Consider the following 25,130-nt stretch of genomic DNA (forward strand, 5'->3'; position numbering starts at 1 on the left):
CAATTAAAGAAGGAAAATACAACCAGCATTACAAGATATGTTAGCAATGTCTGAAATAAATTGAGGTTAGTAAGAAGTGTTAGCTCTCAGGAAAGATCTAGAAACTGCTCACTGGAACAATAATTATTACTACACTGCAGAACACAAGTAACATGACAATTACTTGATTCAATAATCATCTTGATACAAGAATTATTAGAAGTATAATGAATGTAAAAGGTTCATTTGCTAGTTGAGGTTACATTACCTCTTTTGAATCAATATATTTCTCTGAATAGAAATCTCCATGCCCACATGGTTTTAGTTTCCAATTTATGACTTGATTTTATATTAAGTTTGGCAACCAAACCCAAAAAGACACCATTGAAAAACTGCCAAAAATTAACACAATCCTTGAATTGGAGTGGAAAATGCTGACATGACTTCAGATTGTTTTGGTTAGCAACATGGTAACTATTCTCTACACTTGAACCCTATTGACAATAGTGGCTTTGCAACATTTATTTATACAAACACTACACAGGCTTTCTCTGTCATCACCTCAGCAAGATCTTACACACACCTGAACATCACAGAGTAAATATTATAGAGTAACTTCAGAATAACTTTGCAATCATAAAATCATCCACAGCACACAGGACAACACAGATAAGACTAAGATACTTCCTCTCCACACTCTACTGAGATTAATGCGAGAAAAACCTGAGATGTGACAGAGAACTCCAGCACTTGAGCAGTAAGCATTTAGTAAGTAGCCCTGTCATTGTTTCTTAAAGACTTGAAGGCTGATTTCTGCCAGATTTATGTAGTTTTCATTTGTATTTGGATGACTTTCAGCAATCTCCTCATAATGCTAAGAAAACTGCATTAAAGATTGAGAGGAAACAACAAAAAGAATTCCAGTACAACAGAATTTTAATGACTAGGTAAAAGTCTTGCATACATACATATTCACATGCATTTCCACACAAAGACTCTGCTGACAACTTTAGCTTAAAACATTCTCAAATACCACAAATTAATTTAAGTTCTATAAGGCCTTCTGTCCATTTAATATGCATGTTTCAGATTCTGCTACATTCCTTTGTATTATCAGCTTTATTTCTACACACTTATTATTTTCAGGATGTTCACTGCAGAATGCCAGGCACATGCTCAGGGTATTAACTACACTCATCCTCCCCAAAGCAGCAGGATTAGCACTCAAAATGTTAAGAGATCTTCTCTTTGCTTACCAAATGCTGTCCATTCTTATTTCTGAACACCATGTAGCTGTCATGAAGCCTAGGATCAAAATGATGAATTGACTTACACTACATTAAAATTCATGCAGAGATGCAAAACCTGCATCTCTTATATATATATATCTTCTGTTAAATAAACAGAAACTAAAAAGCTCATTTAGGAGTGATCAAATTAATTAGGATGGATAAATATAACCAGAACCTATAGCAAAAAATTTCTCACTGAACCTTGAAAATGTAAAATGTCAGTGCTTAAGAAACAGATTCTTGCATGGCTGTCTCCCCATTAGCCAAAGGAGACAGGGACATCTCTGGAGGGTAATTCATGGCTTCTTGGGGGCTCTTCACTTTCTAACAGAAGATTTGTGAAGGGCTTCCATAATTAGGCCCCTTGTTAAGTACTCAAAATTGGGCAGAATTCAATGTTTCAGAGCCTCCATGCGAGACTAACGAGCCACTCTGTGTCCCTCAGAAAGTCAGTGAGGCACAACTCTGCAATGCTGATCAATCATCCTCAGACTATGAAATATAAATGAACGTGTACTTCTATATTGGCTGGAAACTGCATCTCTGCAAAATGTTTGGAACACAGTAATGTTGATTGGCCAACATCTGTTAAAGTCAGTGCAAAGTTATGGTCAAATCTTTACCATTGATATGGCAACTAAGTTTGCCCCTACGACTTCAAGATGAAACTGAATGAAACTCTTTGTGTTTGATCTCTGCCTTGTTCCATGCCTCTAGCTTGCTATCAAAAAACCACTTAATTCTATAGTACAAAAAGTTACCACTGCAGCCACATGGTCTGTGTGACACATGCCCCTTTGCAGGATATCTTCCTTGTACTCCAAGGTTTTGTCCAGCTTCCTCCACAGAGAAACAAAACTGTGACACTTTGCATCTTGATGCAAAAAGGCACAATGAACTTATCAGGTAACTCTGTGCCTGAATATCCTCAATCTTCTAAAAAAGTCTAAGAAGAAGCTGTAAGCTGAAAATCTACCCGGAAGATGTGCAACTGAAATGTCCTTCAAAAGCATCTGCACATGTCCTTTAAAAGCACTCATGCATACATATGGTGCTATTTACATAGCAATTGTATTTAGTTTCCTTAGGATAGTTTATCCCTGTATGATAGGAAGCATTTCAAAGACTTAACCCATATTTACAGAGGAATGAATTCTAACCTCAAAGCTGTCTTTATTCTTGCCCAACTACCTAAGTAGTTACTTCTTTTCTGTAAATGTAAAAATGTTTAAATTAATCCACAACTTCTACAGGATCAATGCCCACTTCAGAGGAGTACAAACCACCCTGAGGCAAGCACACTTTTAGAAGCTCCCTTAAGCTTGAGCTAAGATCCACAGAGAGACATTCTTACTTTACCTACTCTAGCATATCCAGACAATACACTGTTTTCTGAAACTAAAAAAGACCTAGGAAAATCCACAGCATTAAACCTGCACACGTAAATATTGAGGAGGAAATGTGAAACTGTATGCAAACCATCATTTCAGACCTACAGGTACATGACATTAGAACAGCACAGGCTGCATATTTTCAGTCATAGGCAATATGGTACCACAACAGTAAGTGGAACAATCTAGTTTTGCTGAGCATTCCAGAACAGTGCAGAAGGCCCAAGTGACCTATCTCAAATGCCCAAAAGCAGACCAAGCAACCATCATTGCCTGGTTGCAGGCAATGCTTCTCCCTCCCCTGCCCATCTCCTCCAACACAGCTGTTCAGTGAAATTGCATGCAAGAAGGAAGGTTTCACCTTCATTCCTTGAGCTCCTCACTGGAATGAAGCAGCTGATGAGTACTAGAACTAGCTGAGCAAAAGGAAGCAGCATTTTCCTGTTCAAACTGTATTTTCCATTCAAATAATCATCCCTGCTTCCCTGGGGAAAAGATGGCACACTGAACAGAAGTGTCAGACTGCAGATCCAGCTTGCAGACCATTCAACACCCCAATCCCAATGGCATCCTAACATAGCAATTCCTGTGGCAGTGTACAGGAAGTTATAACCAGACAATCTCAAGCAATTTTTAATCTCTATACCATTACATACAAGATGCTCACTTGAACAAGGAACCTTAAATTCAAAATTTCTTGACTAGATTGCAACACACATATGCCATTTAAAAAGCTGTAGTCAGTTTTGCCTGTTAACCATCTGAGTGAATGATTTGTGACACACAGGTATTATCCAAGTTCCATTGACAAGTCTTTATCTGGAGATTTCAGATAGTTATTCATTACTCTGTTAGTAAAGAAGAAATAAAATGGGCAGTTCTTTCCAAAGATGGAATTTCAGGTTTGGTTACCAAAACAATAAAGGCAGAGACACTTCCAGATATCCTTTCCTGCCATGACTACTAAAGTAGAATATTATCCAGAATTAGAGGAGGTAATGCAACTCACTGCAAAAATCTTCAGTGTGCAGATTGTTACCAAATCATTTAAACATTCAAAAAGCTCATTCCAGAATTATCCTGGAAAAAAATGTGATTTCCCTTCAGCTTTCTCTCCCTGCCTATGGGACAGGCTATGAAACACCCTTCATGCTTCTAACTTCTTTTACCTTTTAAATACTCAAGAAAAAAACAGAACAGGTGCAATGCAAATGATACATTTTAGTTCGCTTACCCTATGAATAATCCCAGCTGAATGAAGATGTTTGATACCACACAGCATTTGATATAGAAGATAGGACATTCGTTCATGGTCCAGCTCCATCTGAATCACTTGGCAGAGATTTGCATCCATGAGCTCCATCACTATGTAGCTTACCAAGAAAAAAAAAAGAATAATCAGATAATACTGCCATTTTACTGCATTCTCTCTCTTAATCATCTTTTCATAAAATAAATTCTCAGCTTTAGCTCAAATCTGACTTACACATCTTGAAATTCTTCCAGGGATTTTTGTGGTGTGAACACATTCAGTAGGCCGATTATCTGCAGGGAGGGGGAGAGGAAGGTAATTGTACCACAGCAATAACAAACTTGCAGAATCAACATTTCAAAACTGGTAACTATTATTCTGATATGAACCTCCTGACATACACTGAAGCTCAAATGATTTTGAAAGGAGCATTTTTCCTCCACAAATGACATAATCTAAAGATACTCCATGTGTTAACAAGATGATATTCAAATCTTAAAACCTAAGTAGCTTAGTCACTCTCCCCCTTCTTCCTACTTTCAGTTTGAAGACCTGGTAAGATTTTTTTTGTACATGAGGAATAATAAAATTAAAACCAATGAAGACTCCCTAAAAGATACCCCATTGCCACTGACAGAGGTGAAGAAACAACTTCATCCAAACAGAAAAACAGGTTCTTAAAGATGCTTTAGAACATTTTGCATTAAGAATGGATAGGACGTACAGAAAGAGGCCAAGCTACTACTCATCAGGAATCAGGCAGGCTTGCCATAGTTTATCATCATACAAATTATGCTGTTAGGTGGAACATCCTTCAGTGAATCCACATATAAACCACCTGTGTGAGTAAAATTACAAAAATTTTCCCAAAAAAGCCAGAAGACCGAGCAAGCTTCCTATGACATTCTCCCTCCCTAGCAGCCAGGAGAAATTTTATCTTCCTGATGGGGGATTAAAAGAGAAGGTAAAGTAGGCTGCACACATCTGACTCTGAAGGAAGAAAATGGCCAACATCAGCCTCCTGCAGTTCAACTCCAATGAATTTATCACCTATTTGCTTCCCATTTCTGTGATCTTGTCTACTGCACAGCTTCATAAATGCTGGACAGCAACTGCTGTCACAATATAAGCTTCTAAACTCATTCATCCACCAGGGGGAGAAAAAAAAGCAGTCTATTTCTTTTTTCTCTTACATGTCTAGCAGCAGGATGCACTTACCAGCCATGGTACTCTTACTTGACAGCTGCTTGTAAATTTTAGCAATATAACACTGAGTCCCTTGCTGAGTTTGAAGGGGGTATTTAAAGATTGGGCAGGTATTAAAACTAGTCAATAACAGCTCTTCTGCAAGACCCTTCTGTACTCATCATGGAGATACAGCCATGCAACGGAAATCTCCTCTGAAGTCACTTTCCAAACTTTTACAAAGGATAACCTTCCAGTTAATTCCTCAACATCTGAAGGAAGACACTACACTCACGTTTTTGTGATTAACACACTTCATAAGAACAAGCTCTCTGTAGGCTCTTTTAGCATGGGTTTGGTTCTGAAACGGTCGACTTAACTTCTTGATTGCAACATTCCGCTCCAGGATGGCATCATAAGCTGCACTGTAATTAAAAATAACATTATTACATCTCTAGTGTCAAGGTCCTTTAAGCTGTGGCAGTTGCAAACATTTTCAGCTAATTTGTACCATGTCTGCAGAAACCCCAAATTTTCAGTGTTATCCAGCTTTAGGATGTGATAGAGCAAAGTGCTCTTGTATGTTAAGTGATTCAAAACTTAAAAATATTTCCCAGCTTCAGAGCATTAACACATGACAATCTCTACAACATAATGCAGTATTTCTCCTTCCAAAGATAATGAGTTCTTGCCACTCACTGGCACTCAAGAACAGACCATCTACAAAAGATCCAAAACACTTCAAACATAAAAGGCACATCAATTTTACATAAAATCTTCACACTAAAAGGAAGAAGGCAGGAAAAGTAGGTTATAAAAAGGTCCCATGCTTTAAATTATGTATTTGCTTAATATCTTGATGACAATGACAGCATCAAAGTCAAGACAAAAAAAAAAATGCTAAGAAAGCTTTAACCTCTAGATGTCACTGGCTTTAACTTGTTGAAAAAAACCCCAACACTTTGTTTACAGACTAATGCCAACATTGTCATACGATTCAGTGACAGAGGATGTTTAACTGATGAAGACTGTTATTGGAGACAACTCCCTTACATATCACATTTCCATGACAGGAAGGCATGGCTTGTTTTTCCTGTAAGAGCTAACATAACAGATGACTGCCATGCAGACTCGGGAAATATTTATCAGTTACTAAAAAAGTCTCAATAGAGAAAATATTATTTTCTTGTCTCTTCTCAAGAATGGTACTCCAATCTAATGAAGAATATCTGCCAGTAAACAGTAGGATCTATTAAATCCAACTCACTACTTTAAGAAGTGGATTGTATACATGTGGGCTTGAATGATTTGTAATTTATCATCAACAAAACCTCTAGACACTACTAAAGAAAAAGAATGGGAACAACATGTACTGGTAACTTTCTTTGATGTACATTTTCCACTGTAACTGGAATTCCCCCACCTGCCCCAAAGATAAGGATTATTTTAGGAAAGGTGGCCAACATAGGACTTCTGTTCTAGTACTTAAACTTCTGCATTCCCTGTACATAATAGAAGCCTAGAGCCTATTTCAGTATCAGGCCATTTACTTAATATTCCTCCTAATCAAGTAGGATCAGTTACAATAACAACAAAAAAGAAACAAATACAAACCATGACCACCAACAACAAAAATTCCAATCCAAAGAACTGCACTGTATAGAGACACATGAGCAAGATTTAACCACAGTCCTCATCAGGGGAAAGCTGCTGCAATTTAACTAAAAAGGTCTCAATTACACCACTAGCAGCAACTACAGAATGGTCCTAGAGTAACTACATGGTCAGCTTTGGGATCTCTGCTCTAGGAAGGGCAACAAATTTGGAAAACAGGCAGTAATTAACATATGATTGGCCATCAGAAGGACAGTAATAATATCTAAAGCTTTTACTGGCATTTCCATAGCAACTAAACAAACTAGTCAAGCAACTGTCTACATCCTCAGTCTGCTAACACACATGCAAACAAAATTCAGTTCAGTTACTTTGTTGCCGCTAGTTAATACCAGCAATCTTAATGCCAGAAGTTACCATTTCAAAAACAACTTTCTAGTGGTTTTTCTTCAAACTTACATTTACACTTTTCACACTGTTTTATTAATCCTGCTAAAATACAAACGTGAATTAAAAACCCACCTATACCAAGTATTCTCTTTACACTGATCAAGAACAAGATCAAGGTAGTAAAGAGGTGACAGAACTGAGATTACACTCTCCCCTTTCTCTTCCTTTATGCTTTTGTATTTTTATGTACCTGGTTAACATCTTAAGAGTTACAATAAACTGAAAAATTGGCTAGGTCCTGTGATATTTACATCCTTTTCAAACATTCAAAAAAGCTTCCAGGAAGTTTAAGCCCACATTTCTCTTTGAGACAATACCAATGCACAGGACACAGTGCCTACAAGCAGCTAGTTGTCAACAACTTAAATCAACTGGACATTTTTCAGTCCACACAGCAGAGCTCTTATTCAAAGAATGACATTGTCGGGTCATACTTTCCCAAACTGCATCAGGCACTTCCATATGACAGCCAGTATCCCAAATGCTCACTCATTGATATCAAGGACTACTCAGATTGCGACACAGACCCCTATCAAGCCATTTCAAGTAGTGCAAACATTTACAAGCAGCAAATATTATACAGAGTATTTCTGCCTTTTGTTTCACTGCAAGCAGTGTGGTTTAGGATTAGGATTAGTTTCTTTATCCAGTTTCTTTTTTCCCCATTAATTTACAGGACTCAGCACAACTGGCTGAACTTGAACAGAAGGGCATCAATTCCAAAGTTGAACAGGTCAAAAAGCAACAGCAAGCCCTTGCTGAGGTAAAATGGTCATCAGTTACCATTGCTGTTTTGCCTGTAAAAGGTAATTCTCCACACTCCTGGCTCTGTAACATCCAACACTCAAAAAACGATGTTAAGGAAACCTAAAGGTACATTTTAATTTTAAAGAAACCTTACCATACTATCCCTTGTGCTCCTGATCCTATTGGTTTCAAATTCTGATACCGTTTCAATACGGTGAAAGTTGAGTCTCCAATTTCAACACTGTAAAAATTGTTGTCACGCTTGCTCCTGCTCATGACGGCAACTTGGTTACTTCACTTCATCCAAATTTTGCTTCTGGCCTATGAAGACATAAAATTGGAAAAACTAAGATTTTACAACTGTATGGAACCTGACATAAGGCAAAACTCCTTTTAAGACACACAAGACACTTCCCAAATAAATCCCAAGCTCACATTTAAGTTACTTCTAGTGACTGCAGGAGTAAGATGGCAGGTGTTTGAAATGCTGTAATGGATGATAAAAAAATCTGAGATGGAAATGACAGAAGATCAAAAGGCAGGAAGCTCCACAGCATCCAGAGAGCTTTAAGAGTCCTACCATCCCCTCCATACACACATGTACAGCACGGGAGCAGGGCCTGGGCCAGACACTCTCCAGAGACCCCATTCCACCTGAATTATTGCATAATTCCATAAATAAAAGAGTGACGGAACATGAACAAGTCTCCCAGACATTGCAATCATTAAAATACTCTTGGTCACAACCAGCAGGGATACCTGACACTGACATGGAAACACACACAGTCAATTGAAGCCAGAAAAGGAAAACTGGCCTTGTCACACATCTTTCATGAGGAAAAAGTAATAATCACAGCAGTATTTAAAAGAACTCGTTGTTTATTTTTACTAATAACACAAGAAAGGCGGGAGAGATATCCCAAAGTGAGGAAGGAGAATTTAACTTGCTGTTAAATTCTCATTCCCTTCTCTACAGCCCTACACAGTGTTCATCAAAAATTGTCAATCTGTACTGTGACAGCAAGAGGTACAGTCTCTCTCTTCATTTTAAATGCATGCTCTCCTAGAATAAAACAGATTTACTCAGTGCTTCAGAAGACATGGAGCCAATTCTCAGAAAAGCCATTTCTCCTTGCACATTTTGTTTCTACCTTAATTGGAAAACACAACATGAAAAGCCAGGATTCATCCTATGCTATAATGCATCATCTCTTACTCTAAGAGTATCCTTTTATGCAAGAAATCATACATACTCAGCTTATTTCTACTTCAGTGAAGAAGTACAGCTGACAAGATATTTTCATATCCCAGTACCTTGAAATACAATAAACAGAAGAAATTAGAAAAAACCAGAGATGGGAACAACCATCATTAATTACAAGATTCACATTAAATCAGACTTGATTTTCATGATCATGACTTCTAAAGCAATCCTCTCCTAAACAAGCAAGGATCAAGTGGGCTAAGTCTTGGAAGAAACTTTGGATGCTAAGCCAGCAAACAGTCTCAGGGACGAGACATGTCTGAGGTACAACACAAACACCAACTAACAGTGATCTGTCTACATGTGCTGGCACAACTGTTCTACAGTGAAAGATTACTACAGGAGCTGCTCTGAAGTAGGACTGACAGAAAATGAAAACCGTGACAGTCAGAGATGCAGAAATGGAAGAAAGCAATTTAAAAATAAAATAATCACACGTATTAATACATTAAATAGCAATATAATCAACATAATATAACAACATAAGCTACCTATCAGTGATGAGTCAATAACTCATTTTCATCATGTTAGATATTAGAAGGCATCTAACACCATGAAAATGAATGTTCTGTAGGAATCTGTGGTTGACCTAGAAAAATCCAACAGGTCTTCAAGTACATGGCAGTTTGCTACTGAATGCAAAACAAATGGACAGTGTATATAAAGCTCTTGCATTAATGACTCTTAATTTCTTTGTGAAAATACAGTTCACACATAGCTGATTTGTATGCATCATGTGTTTTTGAATGCTTGTCTAATTTTCAGCTGTCATGTTTAAAGATATCTGGATAGCTGCTAAATGGATAGTTCAAACACAGCCTAGTTTTCACATATGCTTGCTTCAAAGGCTCAAATTTAGAAAACAGAAGAACTGTTTCTAAAGGTAACTTCATAGCTCATTCAGTTAGTCTCAAAAGTAATTACAGTTTCAATGTTTTGTTTGTCCATGTTGCCCTCGAAACTGAATGTTGTATTTTGCAATACTTCCAGCTCTGTGAAATATTAATGCAGATAGAACATTTGGATAAAGGAGTTAACATTAGCTGGGTGAAAACTGCAGCAAGATATTACTAAACCATTACAAATGCAAAAGATGTCTAAAAACCTGAAGCTTACTCTAAAGTGGAATATTCTCACTGATGACTCTAGGACTTGCATGGCTTTCACAGATCAGATGGTTTTAAGCTGAACAACCTCCAGCTGCCTGAACCACTCCTAATGCTGCCATGTGTTTAAGGAGGCCTCCAGCTGCTGTGCCCTGGCAGTGCCTCTCCCCTCAGCTCCTGCACACCTGCATTACACAGAGCCCTGCCTGCTCACACCACTCAGCACAGGAGGCACAGCACAAACTGAAAGTCGACAGCTCTGATCTCTGCTTGCAACTATTAAACAAAACCACAAATATACTGGAGTGATTCTTGTATAGCTTGGGTCGGAAGGACAGTGCAGGTACGTTTCTTAAAATAACTACATTTTAATGTATCTTTTGTCCACCAAGAAGTCAAACTTCACTTGTTACAGATTCAGTAAAGCAAAAGTAAACACCAGATCTCAGTGATCACCAGGAAAAGAAGTACTGAGGCTGGGGAAACCTGCATAAACATGACAAGGGCACATTTAGACTTCTATGTTATGACTTGCCTACTGTTCAAACAGAATAAGGTAATGTCACCCCAGTTTGGTCAAACACATGGAATTTAAGGCACATTTAATTTTTTTTACACTTTAGGACAGCTACATTTTTTATAGCCTTTTATACAAGGAGAATTCAAAGCCAATTACTTGATTTCCCAGAACCTGTTGAGTATTCAACAATAAACAGATGGCTTTCTCCACTGAAGATGGTAATTTCAGAAAAGATGACAGGCTCAGTATAGACAAATAAATTTGGATATAAAGCAAAATATTCCTGAGTACACAACAGCAAATGAATCTTAATAAAATGTAATATGGGCTGTTTAAATCAAGGAATTACTTCATTGGTTTGGCAAACATTGTTGCCAGATTGATATATCTCAGGGATATAGAACCCTCTCTGTTAATCTAACTGTCCTCAGTAAAATTTAACAGGGAACAACTATGTAGAGTCCTAAATTAATAAACAATGGACTAAATCCACTAATATGAATGCAACCTTTGCCATATTTAATGTTGCAGTTTACAGGCTCATACAGTGACTAACAACATGCTCCAGCTGCATCCCATGATGACTTTCCAGTCATCTAGGAAACTAGATACAGTTGTCTTCATATGTGTCTGCCACCTCACTTATTAAGATAGTGTAATTGAGGAGTTTACTAGAAGGGGAGATCATACAGGGAAATAAACCACCCCCTTCTGCACTCCAGCAGTCTTTTCTTGGCCAGTAGTCACCCTACTACAGTTTCCATAGAACAGATGATAATCTATTTGAAGGTAATTGCAATCGACTGAACTTAATTATGCACTCCAAAAGTCACCTGGAGGCCCTTTTATAACAAGGAGGTACCTACTACTTAAACAGCACAGGTTCACAGTGTATGATAATCTGATTTTAGTCTTCACAACTGATGTCTTTGCCCAGATTCCAGTTCTGTTTGAAAGAGACAAGTAATCCTATTATCTTTCATAGAGGGAGCTTTCTTGCAATGCTCAGCTCCAGATATAAGTACATAAATAGCATAAAGGGCCTCAAGAGCCACAAGGTCCTCAGAGTTTTCACCCTGATTAGTAGTGACTGTGGAGTTTTTCCAGATCCTGATTCAAAACAGAAATATTTATTTAAAATTTACCAAGGAGAACATGAAAATAAAAATAACAACAAAGCAGAGCCTGAATTAGTAGAGGAACATCTGGGCAGTTTTTAACCCCATCTGTAACACATGCAATGAAGATGATGCAGGAGATTAGCATCCAGCCTTGAGGATGAACTGAGGATGCTCTAGGGAAACACTAGAGGTACTGATAAATGCTACTCAATTTATCAAAAATTCTTCAACAGACTCCATGTTCAGCCCTCTATTTTTTCCTCTTACAAAAACAGGTGAACTTTTACCCTTTATAATGCTGTAGTAGAATTTGAGGGGCAGGAAAGGAGTAAACTTCTTCATGGAAAAAAAAAAAATCAGCAACTTTTTCTTTTTAATCTGAATTACACTTAGCAAGCTTCCTGCATTTTAAATCTTCCCCACCCTAATATTTATGTACTTAATAAACTACAATAGAAGGGGGCAAAAGAAGTCAATAAAATTTCATATCTACTGAAAGCCAGCTTCCAGCTCAAAGACAGACTAGAAGTCATAGAAAGAAAATACACACGCAAAAAAAAGGATCTATCTTTTTTTATCCATGCAAAAAATGCATGTTCTGTTTTTCATTTTAATTCAAGTGACCTGCTGCTTTTTTCAGTCACTTCAGTCAGCCCACAAAGGGGCTGTGCCAGCAGCTACAGCACCTGGGTAGAGCACAGGTTAACAGCCTGATCCCCAACCACCACTAACACTGGGAGCTTCCTTGTTTGCTCTGAAGGGAGGGACAGGAGAGGGGAATTATTCCTGACAGCCAGGCAAAAGGAACATTCTTATTTCCCAAGCAGAGCTTCCAGCAGCAGCTGCTGGCAAATGCAGCCCCTTGAGTTTTTCCTTTTCAGGCTGTTACTCGCCCTCTGGTGAAAAAGCCAATTTCACTGACACTGAGGACAGACACGTTCTGTGGTGTCACTGAAGCAGGATGCCCCAGGGATTGTATCTGCACAGTCAGTCATACAGATAGGAACTTGATTCTCCAGTGCTTCCCCTGTCAGATCTCTCTGATCAATACTATAGCATCTAATCAGAAGTAAATGTTTCCACTAAAGATTGTGCTATTTTGGGAATCTCACCCCAAATGGTTTCAAAACTCACAATAAAAAGTTAATAACAAAATAAGGCATGAGCTCAAACAGCTAATTTTCAACATGATGTCTTCTGCACCAGTGCTGGAATTCCCTGCATCAAATTACATCAAATACATTCAATTCAGCCTGAAATAGCAATCACTCACAGGTGCAGTCACCAGTGCCAAAATATTAACAGCTGAACCTGAAATTAGGGGAACCTGAAGTTGGAGACAGGGATAAGGCAATTGGAACTTGAGCTTTTCCACGTCCATGTCTCAAGTACCTTGGAACAGTCCATACACTGTCAGAAGTAACTAATGACTGAGACGCTGTTTAGCAGTAAGGAAACACCTCCAACTGGCAGCAGTAAAATCAAGACTGTAACTAGCAAAATACTGATACTGCCTATAAACAGGTAGTGTAAGATCACATACAAACATGCAGAAAGGCACAAGAAACAGCTCCTGTTGTTAAACACTGCTCCAGAGCCATTTCCTGGCACTGCTGGAAGGGACAGAACCAGTGAAGGTCCAGCAGTGATTTCACACACTGCTCCCCATGAAGCACAGGCAGAGTCAGCACCTCCACAGCACATTTCCCTCAGAAGCTCAAAGCAAGCATTTATGCAAACCAAGTACAACATACCAGTGTTTTCTCATCCTGCCTGCTGAACAAGGGTCAGCTGAACTGCTGAACCTGCATTCACAGCTTCTGAGTACCTTCTATATAAAAATCAATATTACTGCACATTTCTAAAGCAAATTCTCACATTGTGAAACATCTCTTGCAAAACATCCAAAATAAGCCAATAATTTCTGGTACCACTAAAACATTAGCTTTGTTTAACATCAAATTCAATTCATCTGAGAACTGAATTCTTTATAGTCAGATAAAACACATCACACACCTTGCACAAGCAGGATAATGAAGAACCAAGTAACAAATGCACCACAGTAAATTACTTACAAGCAATGTAAGTTTTGCGGTGATTCTCTTTTCAAAACAGATATTTTTTGGTTTTTATCAGTAAATTTCCTATTGAGAGGATTAATTCAACTTCTTCCTTTTGCACCCACATTTCCCTACACTCTAAGACACTGTCCCATAATGCCATTAGTCTACAAACTACAGCCCTTTTACTACAAAAAAAAAAAAAACTAAAAACATGCATATAATAGCCATTCATGAAGAGCTAAGGCATTATTTGTTAATGGCACAGGACAATTAAAGAGACTGCCATAAAGCACAGGAAAAATGCCACATGGGCTGTATGTTTATCTTACACACACACATATTACCTAAACCAGTCAGGTAACTGATTCACTTCTGGCACTTTGAGCTAGTCAGTTTTATTTTTCTTTTACAACTGTGACTAAAGCAGCTGGTCATAGAAGAAATTATCCATACTTTTGGTTTAGGGCCTGCTGGCCAATTAGGTAAAACACACATTACAGCCACCAGCAGCTCTAACTACATCACGTGGGAAGTTAAAAATTAAGATTCAGAAAAATGAGAAGTCAAAACACAGAGACTTAAAGTAGCTTGAGGACAAGGAAAGATGCACAAGTGAACACATGCTATCAGCTCCATGAAAAGGTGAAAATTTGTGCTTGCTTATCTACCATTCCTTCAGCCATTTCCCTCTCCCCTCTAAGCAAGATGAGTCTGCCAGTTTGTGACAGGGAAATGAAGCCTGACATTTCTTCATCATCTGTGATTATTACACACCAAGTGCTATCCAGATTGCCAGGTTTCTGAAATATAATATCTTTAAAGGTACATAATCTAAACATGAAGCTATCTCTAGAGAAAGACACCACCATAAATACTTAAACTTCCTGAAAGTTGCACCATGAGTTACAAAGCGTAAGAATTGCCCAAACTTTATCTGAGGCTTTCAAGTTGATTTTGGTGATAGACACAGTCCTGGTGATCCAAATCAGCAGCAAGACAGCAACACTTAAAACTTCCCAGCACTTCTCACAGTCAACTCCTACAACACAGCTGCTCTGGAACACCAGAGCACCCTCTCTGGAAAAACCTCACCTGTGGCAAACAGCACTTAAATAATTCTTACCAAGTTACAGATGACTTCTAATCTAGTTCACTGCAGAGCACTCTGCTGCAATATGGTATTCTGTATCAAATGTTTTCCAGGGGGCTGCATTTTGTGACAAGGCTACGTGTGACACAAAGCTTATCGCAGGAGGTTGTACAGTGAAATTATGTATTTGCAATAGAATACACCGCAGAGTCCATATATTCTTATATATTCTTGTTTTATTAAGTCATTAGACATCAGCAGAGACTGTTTTAGAAAAGTATGTTCCATTCCCTTTAAAGAGGGTTTTAGATTCAAATGCCAGGAGGCTGTAAATGAGGCAGGCTGCAGTATGCAATACTCACCAGCCTGAAAACTGGCATTTCTAATGATGAAGATTCTCATCCAACCTTTCCTCTTGACTTTTTTTATTGACTCCTGGACTGTGACTTTAACCATGAAGGAATTTATTAGGTAGCATTTTTCTAGAACAAGCATGATCAGAATGAGTAGTGCTATATTTACAGCAAAAACTCTGCAAATCACTCTGCAAACTCTGCTGTGCTACATCTGATAGGAGAACAGCTCTACAGCTTCTTCAGTGTAATGTCATATGAAACTCCACTACAGATTGGTTCCATGACAAATCCTATTATCATAATATATGATAATACAAGATGTTGTGTCTTCCAGGTCAGTTTTGTCACAGAAATCATAAACCACAATAGCTTCAACAAAAGAAAACTTGTGTAACTCTACATTTTGGTAAAGAAGCTGTTATGACAAGAGATTAAAAGACTATTCTTAGCAAAACTCTCCTTTTCAGAAATAATAGGATAAGACAAGGATCTTCCAATTCCTTAATCCTTTTTCAAAGAAAAGATTATAGAAAATAATGGTAAATGGGGAGAAAATCAAGGTATGCATGTTTTTCAAAGCTTAAAATATTCAGGTTTAATGCAGGGCACTATTTGGCAATTTAATTTGGTTTGGTTTTTTGTAAATACTGCTCTTAAAATTTGAAATCAGTGAAAATTCAGTACAGCAACAGTTCAACAAACTGTTCTATTTCAAACATCTGATTTAACTGTCAGAAGTGCAATCTAAGTGCCTGCTGCTGGACCCAGAAAACATGTTTAATCATAATCATGCCTAAACCATGACTGAAACCACTGCATTCTAGGGAATGCCATTCCATGTTGCCTTACCTAGATCCCTTTTCACACAATCATGTGTCCTGGCCCATTCAGCTCACTCAGGTACATGAAAAAACATAACCAGGTATAACTTGAAATTGACAGGAAAAGAATAAATTACTAATCTGAAACAAGACTGTTTCAGCTGTGCTAACTACCACCATTCCACAAAGGCTTCCCTTCATATGGTAGCTCTCTGCACATCCAGTGACCACTGCCACAGCAACAGAGGCAAACCATCAGCAAAATAAACCAGTGAATATAACTCAGAGTGCCTCAATCAGATCTGCACAAGTTTAGAAGCAGAATCCTGCCCTGAGAGCAATCCTGGAGTGGGAGGAAATGCTTGTTCTTTAACCTCTTTTTGCAGGGGGGAAAAAAAAGCATATAAAAGCTAAATGTTTCAGCAAAAAACAAAATTAAATGGTTTTTTAATTGTTTTCAAGAACAACAGTAAACAAAAGATACCAGATACCAAGTGACCTAAAATAGTAATTAAATATCAGTGATCAGGAGGACAATAGCTATAGAACATTAGAGGAAGGAAGGATTTGGGTAACAGCTGGGAAAAAAGTTTTCTGAATGCTTTAAAACTACATTAATTTTAACTTCTAATCCCAGCTACGAAAACTTAGAATCCAATTATGAATGTGCTACTTTTGTTAATTCATGCATTTATCTGTGAAATACAAGCAGATTAATGTGCTATGAAATCTTGTCTAAAGTATTTGGCATGAAATACCTCTACAATAAGAGCTTTAGAATGGAACAGAAAACTTGAACACATGACAGCTTCAGCACTAAGAATTCCTTCAGAGATCTTCTTGTAACACAATACAGTACTTTACACAATTTCTTGGGAGCAGGGTGGGGAGGAAGGCAGCACATTTCTAAATAAAGCAACTACTTTCTGGGTAATTTGTAGGAAACTACACCAATAACTACTAACAGCAACAGTCTGTTCTGTTGTCCCATTTCTCTTAGACTTCAGTAGTGCCTGATGCTGTACCCCAGGGCATGGGGTTTGCATGGCCAGGTGTTGGTGGCAGGGGGCTACAGGGATGCTTCTGTGAGAAGCTGCCAGCAGCTTCCTCCAAGTCCAGCAGAGGCAATGCCAGCCAGCACCAGGACGGACACGCTGCGGCCAAGGCTGCCCAGCCAGGAGTGCTGGAACACCTCTGTGCTAACAGCCTCTACTGGGCCTGGCTCAGCTGCAGCTCCTTCTCCCACAGCAGCCTCACAGTGCTGTGCTCTGCCCTGGCAGCTACAGAGGGGTTGGGAACACACCAGAGCTGTGGCTCTTACTGAGCAGAGCTGGCAGCATCAGCTCTCCAACATTGCCCTCATCAAGGGGCTGGGGGTGGGCAAGATCCTGAGAGGGCACAAAACTAGGCCAGCTGACCCAAAACAAATATGCCTTACCATATGGCAGAAGTTCCCAAAAATAGGAAGAGTTTGAGAACTTCCATTTTTTAAATAAGAATATTAGCCTTCAGAAGCACTGCTGTGCACCGTACACTAGCCCTGGTGGATATGCCTACAAAGAGTTGTGATGAGAGATCTTCTGAAGAAAACTAAGAAGAATTTCAAATAAACTAAAATACGGGGAGAATAAAGTATCCCTCATTACATCAAGGTTTTGTGATTTTCCCACAATGCCATGCTAGTATTAACAAAACCTTTTTATGTCCAATATAATCTTATCATAAACTGAACTGTCTTTTTTCTTCCGCCATCTTGACACTTAAGTAGCACAAGAAAGAACCTTGTAATGTTTTTTTTAAAAAAAAGGCAAAAGAAACCCTATTGTTCAACAAGGATGAGTTTTGTACTGCTGCAACTGTGCAAATAAAAGTCACCCACTGCTGGAAGGCTTCACTGCTCATTAAATGAGCCACTGCCGTGCATAAGGACCTTCCTCTTACTGTGTGTCTCCTGAGCATTCACTTCTTGGCATGAAATTAAACAAGTGAACCTAGCCCACACCTTTCTAATAAACCTCTTTTAGTTCATCATGCTACTGCTTTTCAGTGAAGGTGACCAGGATGTTTGACACCACCCAAAATGCAATGAACAATGCAGAATTTACCAAGAGTTATACTGGTTGGCATGTCAGCCATGGCATACACTTTTACTCTTTCCATAGAAAACTTAACATTAGGATTACATCTTCAAAACTGTGTATTTTTACATGGTACTGCAACATCATCTTAGGTGTTAAAGCTACTAAAGAACACATCTAGGATTCTAAAACACATGCCATCCTTAACACCAGCTTTCCTACACAATTCTCTCAAGAGTCACACATGAGCAGCTGCATTCACATATTAAAATACTACAGGTTCATACCAGGACAGCTGCTTTGTTAAGATACAAAACACTCACTCTGGGTTGTAACTGTCTGTATTGCTCACCTCACTTTCACTAAGACCTCTGGTTGGTTTTGCTAAAGAGACAAATATGTAAGAACTTCCAGAAACAAAAGAGATGCAGGACATTTTCTCAAGGCAGCAGAAGCATTGAAGAGAGATTTATGGCCCTGTTCCTTTCTTCCAGCTGCTATTAGTCCTGCCTGTCTGCAGTGACAGATTGCTACTGTGACCAGCTGGAACTCAGAGCTGGTTGGCTCCATGAAGCCGCTTGCTGGGATAACCACACTCCAGCTAAGCACAAGGAACCATCACCCACCCAGAAGCTGCTAACTTGTTCCTCCAACACAGAGAGCAAGACCTGGACTAACTTCAGCTGGCTACCAGGCTGTTGACTGCCTGCTGTTTCTTTGCAGATGGGTTTCTAAGTCCATTATGGTGATCACAGGCATGACAGGTACTGTAAGCCTTTTTTTTGGCCTTTATGCTAGCCTGGAAGCACTTCTTGCCTAGTCAGCTGGGAAGTTCAATGCAGGGCAGAAAAATACATATTGCCACCATCAGACTTGAACTAAGATGCTCATCTCAACTCACGGCTCTTCCCTTCACAACTTGTAACAGTGCTGAGTAACCAGGTTTACCTAAATCACCATGCCTTTGTTTTCCCAACTTCCTCAAACTACTTGGAAAATACATTTAAAATCCATAAACTGTAGGATTAGAATATGGCTTGGAAGCAACCTCTGTAGATTATCTACAAAACAAGTAGAACTTCAAATGGGTATCCTCTCAGGCTGCTCTGGACCTTGTTGAGTCTAAAGTCTGTATGGATGAAGACTTCATGGCCCTTATGGGACCTTGATCCAATAAGAGGGGCTGACTGCTACACTAAGACATTCATTCCCCTCATAACCTACTGAAACTTCCATTTTTATGTCTTGCAGCCATTGATTCATTCAGAGGGGCTAGTGGCTCCATCACCTCTCTAACCCCTTGCTTAAAGCAGGTAAAATGCAGCAATGATGTTCTCCCTTAGGTCCAGTCCTCTGTGCACTCTCAGGTACTCGAGCCCGCACCCACCTGCAGAAGCCAGGGCTGGACTGCCCCGTGTGTCTCTCCCACAGGGGGGTGTGTGTGACCCCAGCAGCCCTGCAGGGGAGTGTCACAGCTGGGAACAGCTCCTCCCTGTCCCTTGCAGCCCAGGCAGTAATCACCCTTCAGGGCTACAGGGGCACAGTGCTGACTCCTGCCCAGCAGGAACTCCAGATCCTTTCTGCCAGCAACCAACAGCTGAAGAACCACTTTCATTTTATAAACCTGGGCAATTCCATTACTTTTGAGATTCCAGTGAGAAACAGGATAGTCCCTGTTCATCATTCTTATTTCACAAATATCAAAACACCAGACTTGAGACATTTCAACATTTGTTCAGCAGATAAGGAGAAAGGTAAATGCTTCAATGGATATAGACTACAATAATGGGACACTTTAGCCATAGTTCACAGGTCAAAGAATAAATACTGAGTTAAGACACTTTCCTGCACACTTTATATATATATGTATATATATATATATAAATCAAAAAATTCTTAGTATAGTATCAGTAATGGAAGACTGTCAGAATTGTGTGCTAGTCTTTTTTTTCTTAAACACTCAAAAAATCAATAATTACAGCAAACAAGCTGTCCAGTAGCACTGCAGAATCAATGTGTGCCCTTTTGGTTTAAGTATACACACAAATGAGCTCGTATACAGTATTTGCTTTGTTACCAACACAAGTGACCATTGAGCTGAAGTATATTTTTCTGTCAGTCCTCATTTTACCATTAGTCTGCAATATTCAGCTAAGAATGATTAATAAGCATCCCATCTGTTCACATATCAAGTAGCATTTATCCAACAATAAAAATGACAGTACGGGCAACAATAGTTTTAGTATCAAGCTTACAGGCAATCAATTTGAACAGAAAAAGAATCAAGAATTAATCCTTAATAACTTAAAAGAAAAGATCATTTAAGGAGAAATGTGTAGTTGTTAATTATAAGCTTGGCACACCAAGATCGTTATCTGTTCACTCACAAGAATACCTTAAAAAGTATTTCAGAGTCCATGGCAAAACTGTGGTGAATTTCACAGCAGGCAAGCAACACAAGTAGGCTCAACTGGATTTTTAAAGAGCTTTCAAATGCCAAGACATCTTTCCATAACATAAACGGAAGCTTGTTTCTGCAGGTTTTGAATTAAGGACTAAGGGGTTTCTTAAAGGAACCATTTACAGCAACAAACATTTAACCTTTATTAAAAAACAGCAAGGCTCAAAACAAGATTGGTCTAATTTCCAAACACTATATATAGAGAAACATATAGAGAAAACAACGAATACAGTAAAACTCTATACATACAGAGCCCTTTTGTTGTCAAGGAGAGGGATTAGGAGGGTGGGAAATGAAGGTTAAGAAATAGCACACCATATTTTTCAGGGGACTATTAAAAAGGACATATATATTTGTCCAGAATGCTGGATCAATCTTCAGAAATGAGGAGCTAAATGTGTAGTTTCTATGCATCTTTCGTTCAAATAATTTAGGCAGTTGAGGAAGGATGAAAAGAAACCCAAAACATATATATATATATATATATAGTAAATAGCCATTTCGGGTAAATAACAGGCAGAAAATAAATTCAGTTGTTACCATCTTGAAAAATTTATTCTTTAATATTTGCATAACAATTCTACCCAAGGCATTTGCAAAGAAGCTTACACCTGCACACCTAATAAGCCACCAAAAGACTTGGTCCTTAAAGAGCAGGGTTAAAAGTAAAAATACAAAATCCACACACAACTGCCTAAACCACACAGCCCAAAAACTGCAGGACCTGGAACCCTCTTAGATCACCTTACTAATATTTCTGATTTAGAAGTCTCCATGAAGTATATGGTAGCCTACAAGACTACACTGAAAGCTCATGCAAGCCACTGCTCGAGAAACCTTGGGAACTTCTGCAGTAGAAAACATTAAAATGCTTTGTTTCAGAGTACAACTCAGTACATCCTCTGCAATTAGTTTTGGTTCAGCAGACACTTCTCTATTTCTCTTCTCCTATTGCACTTTTCCCCAGCTAGCCTTGAAAACCATCAAGCTCTGCAGGCAGTCTGCAATGTGTCTGGTCCCTGCCCTGGCATCCCATGTTATGCATCCCACCATTAAACTAGCCTGGATTACGCATCTTTGAATCAAGTGGGGCAAACGGGAAAATGGCTGTGCCAAGAGACTGAGATCAAAGCAGAGGACTATCTGAAATTCAACATTTTTATTAGCTACAATTAGAAGAATCAAGAGCTTCCCTTCGTTATATACAAGGAACACTCAAGTCAGTGAAATCACTTTGACAGCACCCTTAAATAAGTTTGGCCCAGATTCATTTCATGTTACAGTTTAAACCATTTCCAAGTTATCTAACACACGGATATTCCCGCAGACACGCACGTCAGTTCCTATTCTGCCCTGCAAGTGCATTTGTTGGCACCTCCAGAACTGAGAGGGTCTCAGAGGTCTCACCTGACTGCAATACCATCTCCACACCTGTAAGTAAAACCCAGCTGCAATGAGTAGGCTTGCTCAATTGCACATGCACATACCCTAGGGCAAGTAATACTTTCCATCCTCGAACAAGCATAACACCCTTTGTGTTTGTATTATCAGATAGGCCAAAGCGTGTAGAATTTGTCGATTGCCTGAAAGCCTTCAGCAAGGCTGTTCTGTACAACAGTTCTGTTCAACACCACACCATATGTGCAAAACCATTATTGTAGCTAGGGAGTGGAACAAATAATCAAGTGGAATTTGTTTTTGTAGGTTAATAAAGAAGCTCAGATCAAACTTCACTGATGGAACTGCTCCAGGCAGAAAGGCATAAAGAAACAGGAAGGAAAGCTGGATGTAACGACACAGAAATCAAAAGCAAAAGAAATACTGCAAAGGGACAGCTCACCCCCTTTGAAAGAAATTTAAGAATTAAAAGGCAAAAGAATTACAGACATTGCCGGTCACCGCCAGCCCGTGCATCTAGAGCAGTTACATTATCCCAGAGAAGTATCTTTGTATCTTTTGCTTTAAGAGGCATTTTTAAGAACAAGGTCACGGTAGGGCTGCATTCCCACCACCCCGCCCTATAACGCTCCTTCCCCGAGCACGGAGCGGCCAGCCCGGCCTGCCCGGGTGCCCCCGCTCCCGGGAGGAGGAGCCCCGCGCCGAGCCTCCTGCCCCTCCTGCCACACCAACAAAGAGGTCCCCGCCATGATCCACCCGCACCTCTCCCGCTCCCCCGGCACCGAGCAGGCACGGAAGGTCACCGGGCCGGAGCGCCCCGCACCGCCGCCCGCCCCAGGGCAAGGGCACGGCCGGCCCCGGCTCCCTTCCCGCCCGCCGAAACGTAAACAAAACCGCCCGGGCCGGCCCGGGCCCCGCGGCGCGGCCGCTGTCCCGCCCGCCCCGGCACTGCACCGCCGCCCCGCTGCCCTCCGCCCGCCGCCGCTCCCGAGGGCTGCCCCCGGCCCCGCTCACCGACCACCGCCTCCGGCCTCGGCCGCTGAGTAATGAGCCGGCCCCGGGCCGCGCACAGGCTCCGCGCTCCGCCCGCCGCGGCTGCGGCTGCGCCGCCCCTGCGCTCGCCCCGCCCCGCCCGGCTCGGCGCTGCCCCGCTCCGCCGCCCGCCCGCCCGGGGCCCGGGGCCCGGCCCAACCGCCTCCAGCCCGCCCGGCTCCCGCTGCCCCCGGTCCCCACCGCCCCCGGCCCGCCTGGCTCCCACCTCGTCCCTGCGGGGCTTTGGCACCGCGGCCCTCGCATCCCCGCTGGGCAGCAGCATCGCTCTGCCTCCTCCGCGCCCTTTCCCTGGAGCGATTCCTTTCCTGGATTACGCCTGGTAGCCAGAGCTCTCTTCCTGCTGGGGCTTTCATGAAATATTTGCATGTTTTCAGGCCTTTGGCCGGCGCTCCGTGCCAGCGGCTGGCACTTTCCCTCGCAGCCTGGCATGGGTGCTGCTCGCTGACACCGTTCGGGCCTCGGCAACTCCCGCTGCACGCTGGCATGGCAGTGCTTTACTCATCACTGGGCTTCTGGAGTGGTGTAACCTCCTCTTGTTCTCTGTCTGGTTTAGTGCAGTTGTTCCTCTACATCTTTAGGGGAATTCTCTTGGCTTTTCCATACCATTGCCCTTGGTTTCTGGCACCTGACATGAGTACTCACTCCTTAGACTTTAAATATTTTCCTTGGTATATCATTGTGGGGAGTTTTTTTATTTGTTTGTTTTTGTTTTTCCTTTTCTTCAGGAAGGTCTCTGCTTAGAGACAAAAGGAGGCCACTCAGCAAGCTGCAGCAAGCCTTTGTATATTTTTACTGCAAAAAACAGGCCCTATGACCCTATGAGCAGTATTTAAAAATACATACAGTCTCTCAGTTAGGCACAGGGTACTGTGAAAAGGACATTTCACATTTAATTCACTGTCAAACATGTGGCCCATGTCACATTTTTGAAGATGCCAATCAATCAAGATTTTTGTTGATGACAGCTTTTATCCCTCCTTAATAAGCATAGACTTTTACATGCTAAAGGCAGTGCTTTAGAATATTCCTGTTTTACCCACTATATTGGTGCTAAAAGTTTCACCTCCATAATTCTGTCCATACACTACTCGTACACCCATTTTGGTGAGACCACCGCATGCTGCCCTTAAAATTCTCACGTAATTTAAGCAATTTCTTTCCATATGTTAAAGTGGTTCTTTTACAGATTTCCACAGGCAGCTATATGATGCCTCCTTTATATCTGCACATAAAAAACCACAACAAAACAAAAACTATTGCTCAGACTCTGTACCAGTCCTCCCCAGGTGCCTCTGGGCTCTGTGTGGGAGCACACCTTCCACATTACCTCTGATCATTTCCGTGGGACATCCCCCAAACAGAATTAGCCAGCTTTTAGCTCCAAGGCTTTTTCTTATTGCAGTGTGTTAGATCAGACCCAGGCATTTCATTCCCTTCCATGTTTACCTATGCCAACAGCAAAGCTCAGATGGCGCAAGGGGCAATATGAATGCCCAAAGTACACAGCAGGCAAAACTTTATCTGGATAGGTCATATTCATCTTGGCCAGGTAACTAAAGCAGCCTGCAGATTGAGGTCTTGGCACCTTCAGATGTTTATTTGTGTTGGCACATAGACTTCCAGTGTTAACCTCTGGTCTCTGCACAGTAAGAAACAGGTGAGGTGACATCATGTTCAGCCAGGTCAGTTATTTGCAACAAGTCGCATGCCCTTACAGAACTGATGTTCTCCAAATGATTTTGGGAGAGTCATTGTTCCTGATTATCCCATCTGATGTAAAATTGCACTCAGATTTGCAAGTGAAGGACAACAGTCCCTTTAAAGTATGATATGGTGTTTTGCTGAGGATCCAAGTTTGTCACATTTCTTTTTTCCTTTAAGGTATAATC

General features: G+C 40.4%; 1 protein-coding gene across 3 annotated transcripts in view; it reads right to left on the minus strand.

The window, feature by feature from the left end:
- Window positions 1–23,269, minus strand: part of MAPK8 (mitogen-activated protein kinase 8) — a 32,936-nt gene extending 9,667 nt beyond the window's left edge. For all 3 annotated transcript variants that reach the window (XM_059477454.1, XM_059477456.1, XM_059477455.1), the window contains exons 1-5: window positions 23,203–23,269; window positions 8,065–8,231; window positions 5,395–5,524; window positions 4,149–4,207; window positions 3,897–4,035 (exon numbers count right to left, since the gene is read on the minus strand). In XM_059477454.1, coding sequence (XP_059333437.1) covers window positions 3,897–4,035; window positions 4,149–4,207; window positions 5,395–5,524; window positions 8,065–8,186 — 450 coding nt within the window. In that variant the 5' untranslated portion in view covers window positions 8,187–8,231; window positions 23,203–23,269. The remainder of the gene's footprint in view (window positions 1–3,896; window positions 4,036–4,148; window positions 4,208–5,394; window positions 5,525–8,064; window positions 8,232–23,202) is intronic.
- Window positions 23,270–25,130: the final 1,861 nt, after the last annotated feature.

The sequence above is a fragment of the Ammospiza nelsoni genome, chromosome 8 (assembly GCF_027579445.1).
Source record: "Ammospiza nelsoni isolate bAmmNel1 chromosome 8, bAmmNel1.pri, whole genome shotgun sequence".
Lineage (NCBI taxonomy): Eukaryota > Metazoa > Chordata > Aves > Passeriformes > Passerellidae > Ammospiza > Ammospiza nelsoni.